Below are 18,629 nucleotides of genomic sequence, written 5' to 3' on the forward strand. Positions count from 1 at the left end.
CTGAATCCACTTCACAGGCTGCTATTACTCAAACCCAAAACCCGTTGTTATATGGGGTGTGCTTCAGGGATGTGTTCTCAGACATAGTTATTTCATCTTACACTTTATAAAGATAGTCTTTTTATAAAAATATACGCATGCAAAATGAAAAATGTGTCAGGCGAGGCAAAAAACTATTTCAATTTTGACATAATAAGGATTTTGTTATGTATTGTACCTTGTGAACGATGAGCTCGTGGGTGCCGTCGGGCAGAGTCCGCCCATCCTCCTGCATGAGAGGAACGAACGAGAATCCAAAAAGCTTTTTTTCTCCTTTGTCTTTCGCTGGAAAACACAAACACTGCTTATCACACCCAGATCCCATTTAAAACTTCTACCTCAAAACACAACTCAACAGTTTTGACTCTATAGCTAAACATTAGGATATGTTTAAGAATTTTAGACCACTAAGCAAAAAAGCATAGCTTATCACCAGCACAAAGATTATTGTGTGTAATTGCTGCGTTTTTTTTTTTTTTTTTTTGAATTGACAATAGTAAATTAAATGTAGGAAATACAATCTCTAAAGAAGCTAAACAACTCTGTGTAATGTTAATGTATAAACCTTATGCAATGTATTACAGGATAAACATCACGTTTCTCAGCAGTGACGCTGGTCTTACTAGAACAGTGGCGGAACTCAAAACGGACGTGCGAGCCCCGGAAGATGTCAACAGGGATGGGAAGCTTGATTAGCTCCGCCCACCGGGGACTGTTGTTGTGGTAAAGCACAAAGGTGTGATACTCGTCGCCGCCCGGCTCGCCTGAGCCCACAGCTACAAAGCCCTGCATGGAGAACAGGAAGATGCAATTGACACTTCAGTTACAAAAACCACAAACCTCTTACCAGCCACTCACAAACTCTACCACTTCATATAAAACGGAAAATCATACAGTGCATACCTATGTCAGATTTTGAAGAGATTGACACTGAAACATTTGGTTCAGTCAAATCAATCAAATTACATTTATGCATTAACAGTGGCTAAACTGACCTCTGGAACAAATACCTTATGGAAAATAAAAACGTTTCGGTTTCCTTAAGACGAGAGGAGACAGTGAGCATGGATCACCGCTGTGTGAGACACGAATTCAAGGATCTGTATCTAACATTGTATAGATTAATTTGACACAATAACATTACCTTAGTGTACCTCAGTGGTGGTTATTGATTCTTTGCTAAATCTACCGGTAGTTAAGTTTGTTTATGTTGTTCGCAGCTACAACCGTCTACTGGAAACCCAGTCTATTTATTTCAAAACATATGTTAAGTTACACAGACATCCACTTTGGCTAAGGTTGCATGAGCAATGACCTTGAGAATCTGTCCATCGGCATCCAACGCATAGATTGTGACCTCCACGTTTCTTGCCACACTCTTCCCTCCCTTCTCGAATTCGCCCTTCTCCAGTGTAATGTAGAGGTCATTTCTCATCTCACCTTCAAAAGATAAACAAAAGAGAATTAAATTACAGCATCATAAAGTATTTTATGTTTACAGAGTCCATTTACAATAGGTACAAAACCGCAAAGATCTTTTGAGGATGGAAGTGCATTCGGCTATATGTTTATGAAAACACTGATTGTGGATATGATCCTTTGGTAATTGCTTGGGGTTAAGTACTCGAAGATACAGGATTGTTAATATACTATATGTGACTATCAAGTTGTCAAGAATGGGCATTACTCTTGTTTTGAATAGTCCTGTAGGCTAACATTAGTCGACACAAACTATTAGTACAATACCAGAGGAAGGCCATCACAGAAATGACATTCAAAAGTAATAGTTCTGGGCTTGGGAACCGTGGATGTGTTTGGCGTCAGGAGGAACAAATATCAGGCCTGTTCTCTAAGAACAGAGGTTGTACTAAAAGTAATATTGACCTCCATCCAAATAAACGCATCGGATGGGTGGTGCAAACTGTCGAAAATGAATAATAAAGGTGTGAGCGTGTAGATGTGCCTCACGAGTGGTTAAAAAGACGCATGTGTGTTTCGATGTATATTTGTTAGCTTGTGTCATGAGTCATAGGATGCACCTGCTATGGATATTTTGCAGTGCTTAACTTCTGATACGAGTCCACCTTACTAACCCACACCTCCCCAATGTGCTGCATGCACACTTTCAGTGTATCAAAGTCAAGCATTTTCTCACATGATCACATCTAATACAACTCACAGGAAACAGGAAGTCTATTTCCTGACACTGCATTTATTTAGTCTTGGAACAGATTGCAGAAAAGGTGGATGAGTGCACAGGTGCACGGCCTGTCCTGGACATTTTGCATTTAAAACAGATGAATGGCGAGCTGTGTGGTGCGAATTAGTAAAAAATGAATAAACAGCATTGTAGTGTTGCCAAACAAAGAGGACAAAGAGTTTCCGCAACCTCAGCCGCAGAGCAGAGGAAGTGCGTGTTCCTGTGTGTGTTTAATGGGTTTGAGAGGTGTGCACGTGTAGCCCAAGTTGATTTTCAAACGAAAGACAGACTTCAAACCAGTAGTCATGCCAACTAATGGCCATATGACTGTTGCCGTGGCAACAATCAGATATATATATATAAAGTAAAGTCACACTGAGTTTACTGGAGATGAGAAACACATTTGGTGAATGGGAATGAATTGGAGGATGCGTATACACACACACACACACACACACAATGAGAGGAGAGAGAGAGAGAGAGAGAGAGAGAGAGAGAGAGAGAGAGAGAGAGAGAGACTTGCATCAGCCACAGACAAACTAATAATAAATCAGGCAGCCGTAAGGCACGGTTATTGCCCATAATGGCACAATTATCCAAAGGAGGAGCTCACGCTTTTAAACATCCGAGTCAATAAATGAAAGTCAAAGAGGAAAAACAATCTCAGATGCTAAATACAGACTGTACATCTGCGTCTTATGCATTTTGCACCTCTAATGCTCGTTTCACACTGTATGCTGCAAAATTGTCAACTGACTACAGCTTTTCTCGTGTAGTGGAAGTGTTTTGTGCAGAAAGCATAAAATCTAAATGGCTTCCTCAAAAGTCTAAGCTCTAATTTGATTGGTCAGGGTCATCGTTTCCGAATATGAGATTGCACTGACTTTATTTTAGATGGGCAAAATCGTCTTTGTCAAAGTTCAGGATGTTACTTTAAGATTTCCCTTTCTGAACATGAATGCCAATTTTTTTTTTAAGTCTTAGCTATGTGGCACACAAAAGTAATAATCCTTAAGAAAAACATAAACATTTAACCTTTACCTACATTTATATTAATGCATTTGGGAGACAATTTTATCCCAAGCGACCTACAGTGCATTAAAGCTTTACATTTTATCAGTTTGTGTGTTAACTAAGAATCGAACTACAGCTATACAATAGATGGTTTTAGTATCGACATCACAATGTGTGCATCTGCAAGAGTCATGTTTAAGAACTCGCAGATCATTTTTTGAAACATTTTTAAAATGCTACACAAGAAAAGTTTAAAACAGCCAAGAGAAATCACATATTCAGTAATGTGGTCTGATGCTGGATAAGACGGATGTAACACCATCACACAACTATATGTCATCCACTAGTTATACAAACAAATGGTGCTAAATAGCACTTAAAGTGGTTCACTGACTCGTAATAATAGGGGAACCATTTTAGGGCCATATAGCACCTATGTAGATCCATATTGTGCTATACAAGAACCATATCTGGTGCTATAGTGGTGCTATATCACCCCTGTATGGTTCTTCTTAGGTTCTTTATAGGTGCTATATAGCACTAATAATGGTTCCCCTATGATTATGAGCTTTTAGTGCTATTTAGCAAAAAATATTTTGAGTGTACAGGGGTGCAAACTCATCAGGGGTAAAAAAAAAGTGATAAAGATTTAATCAGATTGTAAGTTAAGACCCGATAATCTTTTAAAGTGTCTGTAGCATTTTGTTAAGATATTTTAAATGATTTGACAGTCCTAACACTTAATGACATTTAAAGGACAGTTTAATGAAATGTTAACACATAAAGCTAGGTAGTTTCTTAAGTTTAATAATTATTCTGCTATATCATGTTTATGACAGATTTATGACTGAAGTTCTGATGTATTGGTTTATGTCAAGTTGTTATCATAACAAAGACACATCAAACAATGTCATCTTTGCATTAAAAATTACATAACTGAACATATGACACTTAATGACAATTGTTATAAATGTGCATAAAAAATAAAGTCTCTGTCATGTTCATGACATGTGTCATGTCATGACTATGAAGGTGTCATGTCAGTCTTATGAACACCCCTTCTAGTAAAGTGTTACCCAGAATGGTTTACATGTACCCTAAACCAGTGGTTGTTAAACTTTTTCAGCGTGCAGCCCCCCTTGTGTACAGTGGTTCCCCCAAATGAAAATGTATGACATAAAAATTGTAAAACATAACCTGTCAAACTAGTTAGTGATTTGACATTGTTACCACAACAGCTGGACATGATTTTCATAATTTCATTCACTGTGACCCTGTCGCTGATCCCCCCTCACCCCTTCCCAATTTTCAGAATGACCTATTTTGGATCCAAAGCAGCAAATTGACAAGATTGCACTCCTTTATATAGTCAGTTTTTCCCCAATATTGTCCGGTCCTAAATTCGAACCATGACCTTAACACTGTTAACACAATGCTTTACCAGCTAATGTTCGGGAATCATTTTACCAAGAAAGAAAAACACATTCAGACAGCATTAGGCTGGTTAATGCCAACAGAAATGATCTTGTTGGGAAAGAAAATGACCATGAATGACTGTGGGTAAACACATTTTAATTTACCTGGCATGATAACATCAGAGAAGCCCAGTTTTTTTGTGATGCACACTCCTCGGGTAAAGAGGACCATATATTCTCTCCTTAACTGTTCGATGTCACCATGTAGCAACTGAAGCGCCACCGCCAGGCCTATTCATTATTAGAGAAAGAGAGCATAAAATGAGCTAATTACAGATGATTATTCACAGATTTAATGAATTGGCCTCTGCTCAATGAACTGACACCTGTAGGCATATGAATATTCACAGTTATTCACCAGAGAGCACGTGAATATTCATTAAAAAGCTATGGTTATTATAATCTTTGCAAATGTGATGAATAAAGGTCATTTTTTTAATTCTTGGATGTTTTGATGTCAACGAGTCTAAAGGTCTAGCAGAAATTAGGTACCGTTTCAAAAACTGTGGTTTGCATTTTGGTAAACCACAGTGTTTTCGTCCTCACACTCAGTTCTGCTTTTGTAACACCTCTATTATCTAAATGTTTGCATAATGGAGAGAACGTTATCGTTATCGAGGTTTAGGTGAAAGTTAGCAGGTATCTTACCCTTTGTCATCTCACCTTTGGTTTAAAACTTTAAGAATGCTAAACACAAGAACTGAGGTTTATCATAAACGTAATTTGAAAGATAGCAGTTCATATTGTATAATATATGATTTTATATTTTCAGATTTAAATGCACTTTGATATTTTAGTAAAGTAAAAAAATTAATTCACATAATTAAAAAGCAATACTGGAATACAGTAAGGAAATGGGGAAACTATTTAGGATTGGCTCCATTTTCTGATTCAGAAATTCAATAAGCATTTGATGAGGATTTTAAAACAATCTCCAATGTAATGCTGGTCCATAACTATAGTTGGAAGGGATAATAAACATAAAAATTTTCAAGAGCAATTTTTAAAGAGGACAAAAGAATACAGACAAAATTCTACTTGTAAAGATATGTGAACACAGAAGAAATTATATTTAACTATTATTAATGTAGCATGGAGACCGTTCATTTATCCTTCATCTCAAAGTTTGTCTCTAGTTCAATGACTAAATTGACCAAAAAAACCTTCAAAATTTTTAAAATGTATTTATTGCAATGTTGTTAAGTACAATTAAGCCACAAAATTACAATGACATTTATACTTGACTTTGGGGGCGTATTTCATGCCTTCTGACTTATTAACACTGTTTAATAGTTGTTTTCCTCATACTAAACATAGGCAAAGTGGACGTTACAGAGTATTTCTGTGCCGAATGCACTTCGCCAGGGTTTTTACAAGTTTTGGAAAGCTTTTTTCAAACATGAAAGATTCGTAACAATCTTGCTTTTATTTATTTTATGGACAATTTCAGTGCAGGAAGTACAGTGGAAGTCCTTATATGGTCACTTCAATCAGAATAGTGCACGTACACACCAACTAAGTGCTGACACAAAATCAACGTCACCAGAGAAGTGCGTTGTTGTTTGGGAAATTTAGCTTGTTGTGCAATGGTGCGATCATAACGGGGTCGTGAGTCACAGGTGGTAAGTAAAAATTGTCTGTGTTTGGTTGGCAATCAGCGAGTAAGTGCTGTATAATGTAAATGACATGAAAATGTAGTAAACCATAGTTATCCAGAGATAATGGGATCATGTTTTTTGTGTGTTGCTTGCTTGCGACTCGCAGTACGCCTCCAAGAGCTCTGATTTATTCGGAAAGAATTGGTACAGCTGATCTGTCTTTTATAAATCTGATAAATTAAAGACTCTTTGGATACACGAAGAATGTAATACTACTCTATAGACGGTTTCACCGGACGGATGCGTGTTGTCATGGTTTAGCGTAAGGACAGAACTTGGGGCTAAACTAAACTCTGAGAGACAAATGCCTATTCGAAAATAACAAATGTTTTGATTTCTTAAAGGCGAGGGGATATGGCTATTATGGATCACCGCTATGTGAAGGGAGATTTGGTAGCCGATCTGTAGTTAAGATTGTATACATTATATAGCCCATAGCACATACATTATATTTTACACAGTAACGTTATCTCAGTGTAGTTTATGATACACTTTAGCTATGTTTTAATCTAAGGTAATCTACTTGTTGTTTATTTTGCTTGTTATCAGAAATGAAGTACTCTTAAAGGACTGTTGTTATTGATTATTTGTAAAAGTTTACCGATATTACGTTTGTTTTTTGAAAGCTGTTTGTTTATGTTGTTATTGCTGAAACCATCTATAGGGACTCAAGATTAACATGCGATAAGAAACAGTGGCTGTTGTGTGAGCTTTAAATATAATGGCTGTTAGCTGTAAGGATTTATGACAAAGAACGAACCCAAATGCAGACAGAACTAAAAAATAAATAATTTATTGACGAAAGTACAGGGGAAAACAAAAACCCACGAGGGGGCAAAACAAGACAGGGAAAAAGCAACACTAAACTGACACTAAACTAAACATAAACCAACAATAAACTTAAACTACATATAACAGACTAGACTAATATTCTTAATACTCACAGATACAAGACTTCAGGAACACGTCAAGGATGTAACAAGACGAACGCGCACAGAACATCAAACACAAGGACAATAAATAGGGACAAAGTAAATTACATACACCTGGAAATCATTACAAGTAAGGGATCGGGGAAAAAGAGACGAGAACCGGGAAATGCGTGGTCAGAATAAACCGATACTAAAACCACACATTTCCCACATAAAACATGGTACTGCCAGGACCCCGAACACAAAGACTAGATGTAATAAAACACATGATTTCAGACGGGTCCTGACATTAGCAAGGTAACGTTATAATAGCTAACATATCAGACTCTGTTGACAATATCAAATTCATTTGTTATATTCATTTTGTCATGACTAATTTAATAAATCTGATATTTAAAGTAAAAAATAGACTGTCAAGGCAATTTTATTCACTTTAAATATCGAATGAAGTGATTCTCTTAATATTTAATACAGATGATGTGGGGTCATTATTAAATTTCCCAACTACTGAAGAACTTCTTTCTTTACTTTTTTTCTTTTTCTGTATGGGTTTTTGTATTCATTTGACTACTTTCACAATTTTTTAAAGGATTTATGATTATATTACTTACAATACACAGAATGGTTTAGAATGATATTTTAAGTGGCGACAACCCTCAGATAGCGTAGGTCATGAACCCCCTAACCTCCCCGTGATTTCTGCCTATGAATGTAACAGAGCTGGCACAGTTGATGAGTGGGAATTATGGTAAGGACGTTAATCTTATTTCTAAAACTTCATGTGCCAAAGTTTAACACCTGCCACATCTTCATCTCTTCACTACCACAATTCATAAATTCAATTCATTCATTTGAATGAATTCTTTCAGTGGGGATTTCAGCTGAAATGATAACAATCGTGTCACTTAATCATAACAGATGCAAGTTACAACACCATCCAACAGAAAATTCAGAAACCACACAAGGCTGAAGATCTTTCATACGACTTATGTGCTCCTGTATAGGTTTATAATAATTTTTGTATTTCCCAAGCTGTTAAAAACATCAAAAGTTGAAATTCAAAGCTGGAATTTAATAGCAAGCATACTTATTTGCTACCCTGAGGGTTTTTCCATTCGTCTTCACATCTAGAGTTATTAACTTCTAGCCGTCATGAAAATTAGCTTCTTTCAGAGATGAGCGTCTTTGAATGTCTTATATTTTGGCAAGTTGCTTACGCATGAATTATGCTAAAATACTGGAATATATATGGATATTTAATTTAAGGAAAACAACCCTTTGTAACACTTAAACAACGTTGGTCTAGGTTTTATCATTTTTTTAAAACCTGTGTAAAAGCAAATTATCCCCGACATGCTGCTAAACATCCGAGCAAATGTAAATGATCATGATAATATGCCCAGCAGGGTGAACTACATCATTTCTAGTTCAGCTTTGACAAGTAGATTAATATCAAGATGGTGTGTGTTTTCTCACCCGTGTTAGACCCTGAGAGGTTGTATCGAGAGTTGACTTTCTTAATGATGTTGTCGTGAATTTGGCTCCATTCGCTCTCTGTATTGCAACTGCGAAACACAAAACAACAGCGCGGAATCAGATAACTATTCAATCACAGAATGACACAAAGAAGCACAATGATATTAACAAACCACAGCACTGCCGGGGGCCAGCTAATAATGTGTGAGTGTGTTTGTTTGTGTATGGACCAACAAAAGGTTGAGCTGAGCTCAATAGGTCACAGTACTGTTTTAAAAAACTGATTTTATACTGCAGAGACATGAGGTCTTTATGACGATCCACTATTTTATACACCAAAAAGTTACTTTTGCAGTTATTTATCATTCCTGAAGATAAAAAAATCCTTTTACATTTTATGTGTCATTCCTTGAAGTGAAAAGATTTATGTTTAAAACTAAGACCTTATTAGGCCCTAAGGTCGAATCAAATTAAAGCTTCCAGTCCAGGAACACAATATACCGAAATGTTGCATAATATATATGTGAGCCTGGAACACAAAACCAAAGTAAAAGTCTTAAGGGTGTATTTTTTTATTTTATTTATACATCACCTTAAAGCTAAATAAATAAGCTTTCCATTGATGTTTGTTAGGATAGGACAATATTTGGCTGAGATATAACTATTTGAAAATCTGTAATCTGAAGGTGCAAAAAATTGAAATATTGAGAAAATAAATTGTCCAAATGACGTCCTTAGCCACACATATTACTAATGATCAATACAATCTTGATATATTTACAGTAGAGAATTATAAATATAAATTCTATTCAATTAAATTTTATTTATATAGCGCTTTTCACAAAAGTCAATTGTTTCAAAGCAGCTTTACATAAATAGAAGCAGTGAAAAGCACAGAAAAACGACAGATAGCACAACAAAATACATGATAGCATGAGCAGTTAAATTTGCTGCGGCTATGACTCAATATTATAAGTGCACGTATTACTAAAGCAACGTATAGAAGAGGAAGCTAGGTAAAGCCCAAAAAGGCTGCCTCCCCGGGGTAAAAAAACCCCTAGGAGAAAAAAAACATTTATTCTAAATAAATAAATAAATAATATAATATAAAATATCTATAGAAGAACTTCATCTTTATTATAATTTATCAGTTATTATAGTTTGAATTCTGGTTATTTTTCTTAAAGAAAAAATTGCATCGTTAACCCTCAGAAGACCAGTGCACATTTAACACTGCTGATTTTGCTGTGTGTGATACTTATGACTTATGGTTTTGTGGTCCAGGGTCAGATATGCAAAATGGATTTAGCAGTGGTTTGCAATAACTGAATGTATTTAAAACTTTTTTTAAATTTTAAATAAATCTTTGATGTCCCCAGAGTACATATGTGAAGTTTTAGCTTAAATTATCCCATAGATAAATTATTATATATGTTAAAATTGCCACTTCGTAGGTGTGAGCAAAAATGTGCCATTTTGGGTGTGTCCTTTTAAATGCAAGATGATATGAAAAAAATTAGATGATATCTTCGCTAAATGACAGTGCCATGGTCGGATAGTTCAGATTAAGGGTTTGTATTATCCCCTTCTGACATCAAACAGGGAGCCAAATTTCAATGAGCTATTTTTAACATGCTTGCAGAGAACGGCTTATTAAAACTAAGTTACTGGGTTGATCTTTTTCACATTTTCTAGGTTGATACAAGCATTGGGGACCCAATTATAGCACTTAAACAAGGAAAAATCTGATTTTCATTATATGTCCCCTTTAAAAAGTTATGTATAGTGTAGGACTAGGTTTCAGGTTGATTTACATAGAGAGACTGTGTCTAATGTCTGTAAGATGATCATCAGAACAAATTTTAAAGGAACAGTATGTAGGATTGTGGCCAAAACTGGTATTGCAATCACAAAACGTGTGGCTAAAACTGGTACTGCAATCACACAGCTGGTGGCCAATATACCAAACGACAACATAAACATCAGTTGAGGGCTGCAACTCCACTTTTTAAATGACAATATCCTGGCCGGACCGCTGTTGTGAGTGATATAAGTATTTGAAATGAAAATTATTTCTTAATGTCTAGTGACATTTCAGGGCTATTTAATGATTAATTGATATAAATTTCTTACATACTGTTCCTTTAAACATGGATGTTGGTTATATCATTTTCAGTTTTATAAAAAAGAATTAAATATAGTTCAAAATGTTTTCATCGTATAGCATATTGTACTGTATATTCCATTATTTACATGTAACAGCCTATCGCATTTCACACGTTTCTTCATTGTCATGCAGCACTATTTACCAGGCAAACTAAATGATTCTGACCAATCATGATAAAGAAAATTCGAAACCAGACAGCATAGGTAGAGTTGACATAACAGTACTGACGACGTGTATGCAATGTGTATGAGAGTGTCTTTGAGATAACTTACGCATAAACCTTCAGCAGGTGGTCATCTTTCGAGTCAGCAGTGAGGAGATCAGCAATGCTGACCACTGCACAGCCGTACGGACGCCGATATTGCACGCTACTTGTGTTTTTCTTCTCTCCTGCACCCATTCTCCCTACACACATACACAAATCAAATTAGTATTCATCAGATACCTGTATAAGTTTAAAAAAGAATTAATGAATATTCATCTCATCTATCGATGCTGTACCTATTCGAATGATGTGTACCACAATATACACGTCTTTCCTGAGGTCTCCACTTCCAAGATCCTAAATGAAATATAAAACTGCATAAACAACGACAGCAATGTACCACTGCAAGAGAGACTTAACATAAACTCATCAACTCACCACAAAAAGTGTGCATTGTCTCTCTGACTTGTCGGGAGACTTGGGCAGACCATTTTTGTTGAGTTTTACAAAGAACCTTTCACTGCAACACAAAAAGGGGGGGAGAGAAAGAGAGAGAGATAACATTTACATTTATTCATTTAGCAGACATTCATTCACTTTGGATTCTGAGTTATTAGATTCACAAATGCCATTTAAAAATGCAGAACGTATCAAACATGAATCTCATTTTCATTTCACATTTTTTGAACTCCCTTGGATATTAATGATTTTGATAAAAAAAATGAACTCTGCAAATTTTCATGCATAAAACGTTTATTAAGAAAAATATTTGTGTGTGGCATGCTAATAGCATTACTATACCATAGCACAACCACAGTACTTCATTTTCCAGCTCCCCTAGAGTTAAACATTTGATTTTTACCGTTTTGGAATCCATTCAGCTAATCTTCAGGTCTGGCGGTACCATTTTTAGCATATCTTAGCATAATCCAATGAATCTGATTAGACCATTAATCATCGCGCTCAAAATAACCAAAGAGTTTCAATATTTTTCCTATTTTAAACTTGACTCTTCTGTAGATACATTGTGTGCTAAGACTAACAGAAAATTAAAAGTTGCGTTTTCTTGGCAGATTTGGCTTTCATTCTGCCGTAATAATCAAGGACTTTGCTGCCATAACATTGCTGCAGCAGGCGCAATGATATTATGGAGTGCCAGAAAATAGTCCCCTGCTATTGAAAGTTACTAAGGGGACTACTTTGTCCCTTTAAGACAATTGGCAATTTTAAATGTAACCTCTAATTCTGAAATTTCACAATGCTTTCAGGGTCAATAGTTTCAGGTATATCAGGATTAACTGTGCACAGAAATGAACTCATGTCAAAGGAATCTTGTTGTAAGGAAGATAATAAACCAATATTATTAAAACAGTGTAATTAATATGCTGTGTTGATATGTCTCTATGTGCGCTTAAAATTATCTTTATTCATACGTGTTTGCTTTACCTGGAAACTGATGGCAAACTGCAAAACATTGCATTGTTTCTTTTCGTCATGTTTTACCCAAGTAAATGTCTGCTTCCAAGATTTTGGTTTAGCCTTGTAATTGGAGGGAACCGGTGTCTTAACATCTCTTTGCTCTACTAGCTGACGTAACACGCAACACACGCAAAAGTGTCCACCACAACCAATAAGGTAGGAGAAACCTAATGACATTGCTGAGAAGTTAACGTTATCAACTCTTAAAATGCATCTTGATGGTAACATTGCATAAGAATACATACAGACAAACGGCCACAGGCAGAAAATATATTTTAGTCACTGAAGGTGAGTTACTGACCGAGTGTCTTTCACACTGACCCCAGGCCGGGGAGTCCTAAATGCTTTATCATATACGTCGTCGTAATGCCCTTGCTGCTAGTGCCTGCATCAAAAAAGCTGCATTTCTTTTTCTGTGCACAGCATTCAGTTTGGCAATCACAAGCTGCACTGCTAATGAATTAATAACTTGCCCAATCGTAAAGAAATGCAGTCCTGTCTCCAGTTTCTAAGCATGCTTTGTTTTATTTACTGTTGGTTACAAATACCAACATCAATCGCTTTAACCAACTTAATGGAAACGCACATCATTTGAATTTGTTTTTTATTTGCTAATTTTGATAAAATTCACTTTACGTTTTGATGAAAACCCAGCTATTGCGCCCTTGAGCTAGACATTTTAATTCAAATTCACTTGACGGTTAATGTCCTTGCTGAAAGACGCATAGATGGAGACAAAAAGAGGTGGTTGAGGACACATGATAGACAGTCCTTCACCCATCAACCTCATCATCAGGTACACGACTCTCACTGCTTTCTCATAAAAGGAAAGGATCTCAAATGTATCAAAAATGTAACAATAGCTTGTTGTTCAGACACGGACAAAAGCAAGAAATTGGACAGGTCCTATCTAATACACACTCATGCCTGAACAGCACTCAGACAAACAGCACATAATTAATCCAGTATTGTTAAAATCCCAACGTCCCGTCAGCAGATGCAGAAACACAAAGCATGGCCTTTGACACGCAGCTGCACGGCTGCATCTGTGGACACTGGGATATTCCTCTCAGCATCCCATATCACTGCCTTGTTTCATTTGCACAACATAAACTCGAAAGGCTTTCTTCCCTCGCACCCGGCACATCTGAGAGAATGTGATATTTCCTCCCTTGATGCCGGAAATCGTAACACGACAAGTTCAAATGGGACACCGATACAACCCCTTCCCTCCGGACACGGCTGGATAAATCAACACGGTCGAGAAAAGTGATACCCGTACGTCTGGGCGGATAAATTAACTGTGCCACAGAATGGTCCCTTGGGAATAGGAGGGGTGTCAATCAACAGTCTGTATGCAGCTTGTGTTGTTCTTTAAAGAGAAAGACAGACTCTCTTGTTCTCCCATGAGTAGGCACACAAATAGCAGCGCTCTTTGAAAATAAATAAAAGAAAATAAATACAAACATTGTCTATTTGGGACAGCCATGATCCATGGTGGATTAAATAGACATTAACGGTGACAAGAGCCACTTAACAACATGACTAATAAGGAATCACTTGTAATGGGAATTGTAAGGATTTTAAAATAGCAAAATCGAAATTTGAGTCAGAACAACTCTTTAGCTATTTAAATTAGGGTTGCAAGAAAAATATTGATACATGCGAGTATCACAAATGTTTTTTTTTTTTTGCTCAGGAATACCGATTCGTAAAAAAATGCTATATAAATATTAAAAAAATTAAATATATAAAATAAAATCATACAAGACCTATGCTGTCTTTGTTTCATTTGGAGTTTACATCCCAAAAACGAGCTAGCATTCTTACCTGTGAACTTAAACAGTACTGTCATAGTGGTGCGCCACAACTTATTTTTTACTAAGGTTTGCATATGGTGGTATATTCTTAATGACAGCATTCCTAAAATCATGTCCTATTATATTCCTTAAATAGGAAATATCCCAATATATCACCGCAGCATCGCAGTATTGCAACAAATTGCATCACGATCCCTGCATTGCGATACGTATCGTGAGATTTTTGCCGATACACATCCTAATTTAAATATGACTGGGCAATATTGAACAAAATTCATGTCTTGGTTATGTTAAGAAGATGTATGATTAATATCTCTGTATTTAAGTGGAATAAATGTGAGCTTTCACAAACACTTTAAACAGTGTATAATGTAAATAAAATTCATTGACAGGGTTTACCTCCCTGCTTGAAAATATACAGAGCTGTATGCAAAACTTACATCTGACCTGACATTTCTGAAAGATCCTGATGCAAAAAAAGGTGGTCATATCAGACCATACTGATATAGACGGTATTGTCTCACATGTCCCACTGGGAAAAAATACTGATATATTACCAAAACTCGACATACTGCCTAGCCCTATATGTAAATGAAGAAATATTGGAAAAAACTATTGGAAATAATCCAATATTTTATTCACTGCCTACAGCAGCCTGTTGCCACACAGATATAACAAATGAGAAAAGCAATTTTTGGAAAAGGCGAGTTTACACAGACTTCCTAATGTGACACATCAATGACATGTGACCCTGTCTGTGAAATCTAGTCTTAAGTGTCAAAATATGAGGAGAATTTAAGTTTGATTTTATTCATAAATTAACCTTACTCAGTCAATTCAAAGATATCAAGTTTATATTTGACATGTTTCTTGCAGGATGATTTTTATGTAGAAAAAAAGTAAAATCACAAAAAATAACTGGGTCACACGTACTGTATGCAATCCAAAAAAATAAGAATCTACAAATGAAATATTTATGCATAACATTTACATTCCAATTTTTTTTTTAAACTTTTAACCTAAATGGAAGTCTTTGATTTATCAAGCAGCAAAAACACTCGAGCAACAAACACTGAGACAATGTGAGCAAACAAAACTGAGCAGCTGTCAAGACTGTTGGAGTCTGTAATTAACCATTAGATGAGATAAACATGCAAACACACAAACAACACACAGCCTCCAACCGCAGGTGTTTCTTCCAGGCGAAAATCATTTGTTTGTCTTCCAAAAGCTGTTTGTCTGAAAACAGCCAAAAACTAATTTAGCTGAAAATACTAAAGGCATTTTCAGGTCTTTGCTTTGTTTTGAAACAGGAATCGAATTGTTGGACTGTTGCATTTTCTTCTAGTTTCAGTTCCCCTTCACATGGCAAGACAGCATTCGAGCATTCGTTTCATTATTCTGCTGATAACAGTCATCCATTAGTCCTGCCTTCTTATGTGGATTTTACTGTAGCTATCGTTATATTATTATATCATTCTGAATGCCCATCATTCTACAGTCCATCTCTTTGAAAGGCTCACATGCACCTTTTTAACTGTTTCTGTATACGTTTGTAGGCATACTATGCAAAGTATGTTCATCTATCCATATTTCACTTTTCTACACCACAGTAATAAAGGATTCATCATGAAACCATCAGCAAAACAAACACTGATGCTTTTCACACAACGTGCGCAATTATGCATCATATACAGTACAGCCTGGTTCTTTGGTCCATTGACTTAAATTTCTTTTCACTATAAAGCTTAGAGCTGGGCAAAAATAAAAATTGCCTGCGATTCTCCGATTCTCATGCATGTCTCATCAGCAAAGCAGGTTCGGTGATTTTAGATGGAGCAGCATTTACTACACAGAGCCGTATTTTACAGAGAAGCTAGCAAAATCGCATTCATAATCACGGAAAAATATCTCTGTAAAATACGGCTCTGTGTAGTAAATGCCGCTCCATCTGAAAGCAGGTGATGACGACTTACTTCTTATCACCAAACCGGCTTTATTGATGGTACCCAGCTCTAATAAAGGTGTAGCGCTGTTTTTACGCATACGTACAGTAGTGATGGGCAGGTCGTCTTGAAACACGCGGGCACCTTCGGGTTGGGTCGGGTAAAGAAATTGACACTTTATTGCAGGGAGGGTTGGGCCGGGTCATTAAAACCAAAATTAATAAAACATGTATGTTGTGTCAAATTCCCTATAGCCTATATTAAATAATTAGGAATATATATTTTCATATTTTATTTTGTTCTTTAATAAGGTTAAATTACATAGGCCTATGTAGCAACGTAACTTCTGCAACGTTACTTGATTGATATAAAGCCTCTTTTCATTTACATTAAAATGCTTAGTATGTCTATTCTAATGGTCGCGGGTGTGGGCGGGTTGTAAAAATGTACACACGTACGAGTCAAATAAACAAAGCTTTGCAAGGCTTTGCGTTCGACTGTGCGCATATGTTCACGTACGCCTAAGAGTTTGTTTCAAGCGGCCTTTTTAAGTGAACAATATTGGGTGCGGTTTTGAGCCCGGTTGCTGTTTTCGTACTTTAACCTTACTAAAAGGAGAAAATCTGCCAAGTTCTGTAAAAACCAATCCAAACAAGACCCGAATGAGGAAATAAACGTACATATCATGATAACAACTGTAAACTTTTACAAAATTAAGCTTTATCCAAGGCGGCATTTCAGTATAAACCTTAATAAATCATATGTTTATTTTCTAACAATCACTTTCATGTGTAATAAATGGTTACAGATTCACCTCAGTCAGTAAAGATAGGTTTGATGCTTACCTAAGTGGTTTACTCTCTCGACTATCGTAGATGAAGAAAAAGACCTCCAGTTCTTCACCCAGATTTGAGCTCATCAGACTCTTCAAATGGACGAACAGGTGATGTGTGCTGACTGGAGCCGGAGTATCTTTCTTTCGGTGTCGATGCTCCATCTATCCACACAGACACACAATTGACAGATCCAGGTCATTTCCCATGAGTCCTCTGATACTGAATGGTACATTTTATTTATTAAACAAGCCAGATTCTCTATTGACACATGAAGTATCCAGGCATCAAAATAAAATCTCTCTTTCTCTCTCTTCATATGTTACACCAGCAAGAAGAAAAGTATGGGAATACTTGTAAATGGGAATGTGCTGAATATTTCACTAAGCTACCAAGACAAAAATTAATAGTAATTCTTTGCAGTAACACAACAGATTTGACACACTGTTTGCTAATGGGAGTTTAGCTGTTCAATGGGATATCAAGCCATTAAACCCTGCCTTCTTCTGAACACACAACTCTTTCTCTGTAAGGACACAAAGTCTGAATTGGCATCATGTGAAATGCAAAAGTGGGACTGTACATATGTACCTGCCCGCTCATGGTGTGACGCAGTTTAATTGGCGTGTGTGTGTGTGTATGTAAAGAGTAGAAAAATCTTGAATAGTGGCATCCAGAAAAAAACAAGCTCTTTCCGCTAGACCAGATGGCATGGGACACAGATGCCAGTGAGAAACTGGTACAACATGGCGCTATGCAAGGTTACGATTCGACTCTCAGGGTAAACGCATACTAATAAAAAAGTTAAACTGACAACACTGTAAACAGAATTCACAGATCATACCAGATTTGGATAAATGCCTCTCAACCCGCAGCAAGATGAAAGCAGTATAGCAAAGGTGGCAAGATGGGGTGCTATTTCTCTATGCATGCTTTATCTAATATTACAAACAAATAATATATGACACAAAAAGTGTAACGTAAAAGTGTGTAATATAAATCTTAAAAAAAAACACCACAATTTTTTTCAATGCGTGCACTTAAACTTTGTCCTGTACCTGTTAGCCTAACCATTTAGCCTCGCCCTATTCATTCCTTAGGATCCAAACAGTGATGAATTTAGAAGCCACCAAACACTTCCATGTTTTCACTATTTAAAGACCGTTACATGAGTAGTAACACGAGTAAGTATGGTGGCACAAAAAAAACGTGGTGATTTTTTAAGCGGATAAAAATGAGAACTATATTGTATGGCGGAAGAGCACTTAATTTGCAGCACTTCGACCTCGCCACGTTTTATTTTGTGCCATCATACTTACTCATGTTACTACTCATGTAATGGTCTTTAAATAGGGAAAACATGGAAGTGTTTGGTGGCTTCTAAA

General features: G+C 36.3%; 1 protein-coding gene across 3 annotated transcripts in view; it reads right to left on the reverse strand.

Annotated features, from left to right (window-relative positions):
- The window catches only part of dock4b (dedicator of cytokinesis 4b), a 105,470-nt gene that overhangs the window by 45,030 nt on the left and 41,811 nt on the right, over positions 1-18,629 (reverse strand). For all 3 annotated transcript variants that reach the window (XM_065265583.2, XM_065265584.2, XM_065265582.2), the window contains exons 8-16: positions 17,257-17,408; positions 11,605-11,686; positions 11,463-11,523; positions 11,234-11,366; positions 8,795-8,883; positions 4,834-4,959; positions 1,355-1,479; positions 663-825; positions 218-324 (exon numbers count right to left, since the gene is read on the reverse strand). In XM_065265583.2, coding sequence (XP_065121655.1) covers positions 218-324; positions 663-825; positions 1,355-1,479; positions 4,834-4,959; positions 8,795-8,883; positions 11,234-11,366; positions 11,463-11,523; positions 11,605-11,686; positions 17,257-17,408 — 1,038 coding nt within the window. The remainder of the gene's footprint in view (positions 1-217; positions 325-662; positions 826-1,354; positions 1,480-4,833; positions 4,960-8,794; positions 8,884-11,233; positions 11,367-11,462; positions 11,524-11,604; positions 11,687-17,256; positions 17,409-18,629) is intronic.

The sequence above is a fragment of the Paramisgurnus dabryanus genome, chromosome 1 (genome assembly GCF_030506205.2).
Source record: "Paramisgurnus dabryanus chromosome 1, PD_genome_1.1, whole genome shotgun sequence".
Lineage (NCBI taxonomy): Eukaryota > Metazoa > Chordata > Actinopteri > Cypriniformes > Cobitidae > Paramisgurnus > Paramisgurnus dabryanus.